Source organism: Nicotiana tabacum, chromosome 2 (assembly GCF_000715075.1).
Source record: "Nicotiana tabacum cultivar K326 chromosome 2, ASM71507v2, whole genome shotgun sequence".
Taxonomy (NCBI): domain Eukaryota; kingdom Viridiplantae; phylum Streptophyta; class Magnoliopsida; order Solanales; family Solanaceae; genus Nicotiana; species Nicotiana tabacum.
The window spans coordinates 29,827,276-29,836,326 of NC_134081.1; the positions used below are offsets into that span (position 1 = coordinate 29,827,276).

The 9,051-nt window shown below is 37.7% G+C and overlaps 1 protein-coding gene across 1 annotated transcript; it reads left to right on the forward strand.

Annotated features, from left to right (window-relative positions):
- The first annotated feature begins 6,294 nt into the window (after positions 1-6,294).
- On the forward strand, positions 6,295-7,552 carry LOC142166393 (serine/threonine-protein phosphatase 7 long form homolog). Its single transcript, XM_075225546.1, has 3 exons — positions 6,295-6,561; positions 6,914-7,345; positions 7,457-7,552. Exons 1-3 carry the CDS (start codon positions 6,295-6,297, stop codon positions 7,550-7,552), a joined length of 795 nt encoding a protein of 264 aa, XP_075081647.1.
- Positions 7,553-9,051: the final 1,499 nt, after the last annotated feature.

Sequence of the window (9,051 nt, forward strand, 5' to 3'; positions counted from 1 at the left end):
GTCATTATCATGTTTACGGATTTTCTGGTAAAATTTGAGTTTTTATTTCAAAGTTGAGATTGATGATATGGAACCAAATGTTGAAGCAAGGTTTGTACTTGTTATTCTATCTCCATTTTATTATTTATGCATTGCATTATGGTAAGGGAGAGTGTTAATGCACGAAGGGTGATGTCGTGCCATATTGTGAGTGTTAATGCATGAAGGGTGATGTCGTGCCATATTGTGAGTGTTAATGCACGAATGGTGATGCCGTGCCATATTGTGAGTGTTAACGCACGAAGGGTGATGCCGTGCCATATTGTGAGTGTTAACGCACGAAGGGTGATGTCGTACCATATTGTGAGTGTTAATGCACGAAGGGTAATGTCGTGCCATGATGTGAGAGTTAATGCACGAAGGGTGATGCCGTGCCATTTCTATTGAGTTTTATGGTGAGATTGAGAGTAAAAGCACGAAGGGTGATGCCGTGTATTTTTTTTCACTGTATTCACTATTCCTGATGATTCATGGTATATTGATTGCTCTAGTGATCATTCTGTTGTAGTTCTTCATCTTGTATTCCCCTCAGTATGTTCCTCTCCCGACATTTCCTGTTTAGTTCTTCATTTCTGTTATTTATATATACTGTTGAATTGTACATGTTGATTTGTAGGTGCCTTGCCTTAGCCTCGTCACTACTTCGTCGAGGTTAGGCTCGACACTTACCAGTACATGGGGTCGGTTGTACTGATACTGCATTCTGCACTTTCTGTGCAGATTTTGATATCGGTTTGGGTTGATTGAGATTTTGCTATTGGTCCACTGTCCGGAGACTCAAGGTAGATCTGTCGGCGTTCACGGACCTTGAAGTCCTCGTCTACATTTTATGTTCTACTGTTTCTTTCATTCAAACAGTTCTATTTCCTTCAGACTATTACTTGTAGTAAATTCTAGAATGCTCGTGAATTGTGACTCCAAATCCGGGTGGTAGTAATTAATACAGTTTTTATGATATTTCGCACTTAATATATTTTATCTTAGTTAAGTATTGTTAATTACTGAATGGAAATAAGGAATTGGTTTAATAATTCTTTAACGTTGGCTTGCCTAGCAAGTGAAATGTTAGGCGCCATCACGGTCCCGTCGGTGGGAAATTCCGGGTCGTGATAAGTTGCATTCTAGAAAAGTGTCTTCTAGTTCTTGTGATACAGATAAAGGAAAGTGTACACAGAACCAGGTGGAGATTGAGATTGGCATTCCTTCTGAGCCAAGCTCATCAACTTTGGAGCAAAATACAGTTAAAACTCCTGAAGTTGAGACAGAAGCTGAAATTCCTGAAGTTGAACTCCTGAAGTTGAACTAGAAGAAGAGGAGTATTCTATAGCCAAACATAGACCAAGAAGAGAAGGTAAAAAACCATTAAGGTTTGGAGATTATGTTGCATTTGCTTTTTCAGTTGCACAGAAAACTGAAGAAATTCGAGAACCATCAAAATATTCAGAAGCAGTTTCTGGTGCTGACTCAGCCAAATGGCTGATTGCAATGAATGAATAAATTGGGTCTCTCCACAAGAATGGTACTTGGTCTCTTGTGAAGCCGCCATCAGGAAAAAGAATTGTTGGTTGCAAATGGGTCTTCAAGAAAAAGGATGGCATTCCAGGGGTTGAAGATGCGAGGTATATGGCACGATTAGTTGCAAAAGGCTATAGTCAGGTACAAGGAGTTGATTTTAATGATATTTTCTCACCTGTTGTTAAACATAGCTCTATTCGTGTCTTGCTTGCCTTCATTGCCATGTATGATTTGGAATTAGAACAACTTGATGTTAAGACAGCTTTCTTACATGGCGAACTTGAGGAACAAATATACATGCATCAACCCGAAGGATTTGAAATTGAAGGAAAAAAAGATCATGTTTGCTTGTTGAAGAAATTTTTGTATAGATTAAAGCAGTCTCCAAGACAATGGTATAAAAGGTTTGATTCATTTATGTTGGGTCATGGTTATTCGAGGAGCATGTATGATAGTTGTGTTTACTTCCGGAAGTTAAATGATGGTTCATTTGTGTACCTATTATTATATGTTGATGACATGCTCATTGCTGCTAAAGATTTAACAGAAATTCACAATTTGAAAAGTCAGCTGAAAAGTGAATTTGAGATGAAAGATTTGGGAGTAGCTAAGAAAATCCTTGGCATGGAGATCAAAGAGATCGAAAAGCCAACAGGCTATTTCTGACCCAGAAGAAGTACTTGGAAAAAGTCTTGGAGAGGTTTGGCATGAAAGATGCTAAACCAGTTAGTACCCCTCTTGATGTTCATTTTAAGTTATCAGCTGCTCAATCCCCGCAGTTAGAGGAAGAAGAGAGGTACATGGCACAAGTTCCTTATTCCAGTGCAGTCGGCAGTATTATGTATGCAATGGTTTGTACACGTCCAGACATTTTACAAGCAGTGAGCGTGGTAAACCGGTATATGGCTTGCCCTGGTAAAGCACATTGGCATGCTGTGAAATAGATTCTTAGATACTTGTAAGGTACTTCAAACACATGTTTAGAGTTTGGGAGAAATACTAACACTTTGGTTGGTTTTGTAGACTCAGATTATGCAGGTGATCTTGACAAAAAAAGATCACTGACAGGCTATGTATTTTGCATCGGTGGTTGCGCTATTAGTTGGAAAGCTACTTTACAACATGTAGTAGCTTTATCTACTACCGAAGCAGAATATATGGCAGTAACCGAGGCGATCAAAGAAGCTTTATGGTTGAAGGGTCTATTTGCGGAACTCAGTTTACACCAAGGTGGTATTACCATTTTCTGTGATAGTCAAAGTGTCATTCACTTGACTAAAAATCAAATGTATCATGAGAGGATAAAGCACATTGATATAAAGTATCATTTCATTCGAGAAACCATTGCTGAAGAAAAAGTCTCTGTTCAGAAGATCAACACTAGAGACAATCCTGCTGACATGTTCACAAAACCTCTTCCAGTGTCAGCTTGATTGGCATTTACAAAGAATGATTTTGCCTATTAGGGTTTTTGCGGAGAATGTGGAGAAAATTTACTATATATAAGCCGAAATTAGGCCAAAGTGGAGATTTGTAATATGGCCAAATTTTCATGACATTTGTCATGATATAATATCCATTATAACAAAATTTGTGGATCATGACATTTACCATGACATAATATCCATTATTAAGCCAAGGATTTCTTGCTATAAATAGAGGAGTTTCTCCTCATTTGCAAACACACCAATTCAAGAGCTTTTCACTCTTGTTTTTCTTTCTCCTCCTTTATTTCATTATAGAGTATTTTGTAAGAGAGTGAGTATTAGGAAACACTTGTGTGAACCCTTTCTTTGGAGTGATCTTGTGAGGTTATTCTCTTAGGGTATTTGGGATTAATTAGAGTAAATAATTAAATAATTCTCTTTGGAATTATTTAATCTGGTTTGTATCAATTCTCAAATCAATCCATGGACTAATTTAGTTAATGTTCTACATTTTCACCTGTCACAAGTCATTCACCAATTCGACGAATTGCATAAGGTCCCTAATTTTGCAGAGTCATTCTCTGATAAGGGAAAAGAAAAAAAGAAAAAAAAGACCTTAGAGAAGTCAAGTTTCAGAAGGTAGCCATTTCCTACATCAATTTACAAGAAGATAACCATATGAGACTCCAAGGTTCTGTAGATGTAAAGTCTAGAAGCTAAATCACTAAAACCCTCAACAAGTAGAGACTTAACTGAAGTCGAGAAGAAGAGAGAGGCACATTTCTCTGCTCAGCGGACATATGCCTAACTATGTGCAGAAATAGAAAAGAAAACTTTAAAAATGCGGAGCGGCCCATTTATTTAAGTTTGAAAAGAATAGAGCTAAGAAAGTGGAGATTGAAAGGGCAGAGGTGTAGACTTGTCAATAGTAAATACATACTTAGTGGGCGTTTGGACATAATAATTGTAAAATTTAAAAAAAAAAGTGAAATTTTTTTTTAAGTGAAAATAGTATTTGAAAATTAGAGTTGTATTTGGACATAAATATAATTTGAGTTTTTTTTAAGTTTTGTGAGTGATCTGAGTAAAAAATTTGAAAAATTACTTTTTGGAGTTTTTCAAATTTTCAAAAAATTCCAAAATTTATTTTCAAGTAAAAATTAAAAATTTTATGACCATACGCTGGTTTCGGAAAAAAGTGAATTTTTTTCGAAAAAAAGTGAAAAAGTTCTTATGTCCAAACGGGCTCTTAGTATACGCGAAGTCCGGAACCAAAGTGTGGTTCTTTTGGATTCAAGCAACATATATAGGTTAAAAAAAAATTGGGCATCATTTTACATATAGCGCGGTTATTCACCGCGCTATACCTTAACGGCAGGTGTTATTCGTTAAGATATAGCGCGGTGAATAACCGCGCTATATTTGAACTTAAAATGGGCGGGAGGTATAACGCGCATATATAAGGCGCTATACTATATATGCTCGCTATATCTATATAAAAAAAACCTTGTCATCTCCTTCCCCACTAGACGTGAACCAGCAGACCCCAAACCAAAAAATCCCCCCCTCCCCCCCCCCCTCCATTTTTAAAGAAATAAAACTAAGTGGAGCCCACACGTCCCACAAAAAGTGTAACATCTCGGTATTGTAGCAAGTTTACATCGGATATAAGGCGTTATCGCGTAGTGGATTGCTCGTTTCGGCCCCCAAATCATCAATTCCTCACCTTTCAAAAAATTTTAAATCGAGGTATTCCGACTTACTTTTTGTTATAACTCATGTATAAAAAAGGCGTATTAGTTGTTTTTTACTGTGATCTATGTTTTTTCGTGATTGTTTTGTGATTTAATTAATTTATTATTTTTTATCCGGATTAGATTATTGTTGTAGTAAACAATTAGTAAAATAGATAAATTATTATTTTATGAATAATTAATGTTATTAGTTGTTATAAAAAAAATTTATTAGTTATTTACCACTATGGTATATGTATTTTTGTGATTATTTTGTGATTAAATTAATTTATTATTTTTATCCGGATTAGATTATTTATGTGCTAAAAGATTAATAAAATTGATAAATTGTTATTTTATTAATAATTAATGTTATTTAGATTTTACTGTTGTACATATATTAATATGTGACTTTATTATTGTTTAGTGCCCTTTAGTGTTATGTTGTGCCCGTAATTATAATGTAGTGCCTGTAATTGTAATCTGGTGCCCTTTAGCGTAGTAAAATGTAGTGCCCTTTAGAATAGTATCTTTGTAGTTATTGAAATTAATCATTTAATTATCTGTTAATCCCAAAAATATTTGAAAAAAAGATGATAGTTCAAACACAAACTCTCTCAAATGTTAGTCAACAAATATAAAAAAATAACATAAAAATAACAATATTTGTCAAACTAAGTATTTTTATATGAAGACTTATTAATTATATCATGTATAGTTATAAAATAATAAACTAACATATAAAATAAGAAACAAACATAGAAAGTAATAAACTAATATATAAAATAATAAAATAACATACAAAATAATAAACTAAGATATAAAATAATAAACAAATATATAAAATAATAAACTAACGTATAAAATAATAAACTAAATTATAGAATAATTAACTAACATATAAAATAATAAACTAATATATAAAATAATAACCTATTATATAAAATAATAAATTAACATATAAAATAATAATATAGAAAATGTATCAACTTAAGTAATAATATAGTAAAAATATCAATTAAATATTAATATAAAAGATATTGCAATATATTTAAAGACGTTAAGCAATCAAAAAGAAAAATACTTTAATTAATATTGTTCAATTTACAGACATCGCCATGGAGGTTCCCCCTGTGCATCCCGGACCTGCATCTCGAGAGCTACTGTTGCTACAAGGCAACCATAGGTCTTCATACATCTGTGATGGGCAGTGTTTGTTCCAGACATTCCGCCCCAGACATATAGACGATATGTGGGAGTTCATTAGGGATCACCCACTCCACCCTTATATAGTTAGATGCTTTCAGAATACGGGTTTCTACAGGATCATAGAGACCGGCCGGTTGCAGTTCGACTGGGCGTTGATCACGGCTATGATAGAGAGGTGGTGACCGGAGATGCACACATTTTATCTACCCATCGGCGAGGCTACCATCACGCTTGAGGATGTGAAGGTGCTCTTCGGGTTGCCGGTTGATGGATTACATGTAGCTTACCTGCATGCTCTTAGAGACTAAAGGGGAGTGCATTACCTGCATATGTTGCAACGACTCACCGGTTTCCAGCCAGCGTAGGAGACGATGGATGCGGATATTACGAATGCTTCATCGGCGCAGGATATCGACCGGCACACGAGATTGTTGTTGCTACTGATGTTTGGTGGTGTATTGTTCCTGAACACTTCGGGAAACCTAGTCAGCTTGAGATTTCTACATCATGTGGAGCAGCTAGATGATTTACCTGGTTACAGCTGGGGTGCATCTTTTCTAGGTTACATGTATAGGCAGATGTGTACGGCATGCATGGGAACCCAGAGAGACGTTGCCGGATTTTTACCGCTGTTGCAGGTGAAAACATAGTCAATTCTTTTCATGATTATAACATACATAGTAAAAAAATACTTTTAAATTTTACGTCCACAATTTATATTAGGTTTGGTCCTGGGAGCGGTTCCTGCAGTTCCAACCACCTCTACCACCGATGGCTCTGGATGCACTACCTCCACCGTTTCTCCCTTTTTCTTGGAGGTGGGTTGATAGGCGAGGCTACGGACGCGAGTTCGAGGCCCGACATCATCTCCCCTATTACAGGGATTTGTTGGATTTGCTTGAAGGCGCGTAAGTACATGTATACTTAAGTTTACTTGGCCTCGCTTTATATCTGTTGCGTTTACTGACGAATCATATGTTTAATTAATAGTTCGTATGGAGGCCATACGGCGACGCGCTCATAGCTGGTTTGCCCGATTATTGCTCTCGTGGCCGAGCTATGTGGAGCTCTTCCATCCCACTGATATGTCTCGATATTGTTGAGCATCATGCCACAGAGCAAGTCATTCGTCAGTTTGGTCGACCGCAACTTGTACTTATTCCACCCACTTGGATTAGGACATATTATCAGCAGGATGATCGTTCTAGGGTTGACCAGACATACGTGGCCTGGCTAGAGGCCCAGATTGAGGTTTGGGACGAGAGGTATAACCTAATTCATCCACCCCCTGCACCTGAGCGTACGGATGGTGAGCATGAGTATATGGGTTGGTATCGCAGCGTTACCCGACTTCTCGTCGGGAATCCCATTCATCGCGCTGGAGGTCGGTACATTCCATACGCCGGCAGGCATGAGGCACTGGTATGTTAGTTGTTATACTTACTTATAGCGTTACATTATCCTTACGTAATTAATAGTTTACATGTTATGCAGGCTATTGGCTTACATTAGTTCTTCTAGTTGGGACTGCAGATGCTGCAGTATACCGGTGAGGGAGCAACAACTTTGCATGGGTATGTCCGTCGGGCTACTAAACTTGCTGCCGAGACATTGAGACGTGCCCGATAATGAGACACCGCTTGCTGCAATACTGTAAAAAAGAATGCCACTGTGCTCTATATCTTCAACACCCCTTTCCATCAATGACGATGCGCCTCTATATCTTCCAACAAACCTCTCCGCCATCTGCTTGAATCACATCCGCACCATGGCAGTGACCAGAAATCCACGTGCAGACTTCAATAACCCATTGAAAGACTATGACACATTTGTAGTTAGAATTCCCCATCTTCTACCACCATCCGCATGCAAAGTCCACTTGTCAAGCTCATGTCGCATCAACCAACGATAGGCTTCTGGGTCTTCCTGCCTAATTAATTCCATTCGCCTCCTGAATTTACACTCTTGGTGATCTGTTGCAGCCATCTACATGAAATCATGCAAGTCCTTGTTCAGATAATCCCTCTGGAAGTTGTCCTTCAAGTGCCTAACACAGTAACGGTGGTAGGCATACGGTTCCTGCCATGCACGCAAATTCTGTACAGAACTTAAAATACCGCCATGTCGATCAGATATTAGACAAATACCTGAACGTTATTTGACAACGTGCTCCTTCAAGTGGTTCAAAAATAATGTCCATGTCTCTTGGCTTTCATTGGCACAAATAGCAAATGCTAGGGGAAATATACTTCCATTAGAATCTACAGAAACGACTATCAACAACTTAATATCAAACTTTCCATAGACATGAATGTCATCTATGGATATTACCGGCCGACAATGTACAAAACCATCAATGGCTTATTTAAATGCCCAGAACACATATTTGATCTATTCTGGTATACCCGAACTCCGCTCAAGCTTCCATTCAACAAAAATCACGGGGTTAAAGTGTTGCAATGTAGCCATGTACCTGGGTAGAGCGACAAATGTCTTATCCCAGTTACCATAAATAATTTCAAACGCACGTTTACGCCCGAGAAATGCCTTTCTTTTGGTAATGGTACATCCATATACCTGGTGGACATATGTTATACACTCTTTGATCTTGTACCTTTTGGACGCTTCAATGTGTGGAATAAAGACAAGAGAAATCAAGTCAACATTCAAGTTAAAATGATTCCCACTGAATGTGTCTATTTCACAACTGTAGGTGCCAATGTATTTCCCCATAATCCACATATTTATTTTCAACTTTCTCGCACGCAGCATCCAATTACAACCTTGAAACCATCTACGATAAATAACCTTGTATACTTTCGGAGATGACTCATGAACCATGATCTCACGACACTCTTTTATGCTGTACATTCGCACCGCCCTGCTTAGGCGCGCTTTATCAGCAAAAAGCATGCCCGTTGACAGCATCGTTGTTCTAGATTCATCCCACATTGTTGTCCGAATTTTATCAAGATCCCTTGTGAGGACATCCACACCCGGCATACTTGGCAACTGATCATGGTAGGGAATCACCCTTGAATGAAATGGCACATGGGACTCGTACACTCTTGGTCTAACGGGAGATGGAGCATGCTCCCTCGTCAAATCAGGTTCATCATTCTCGTCCT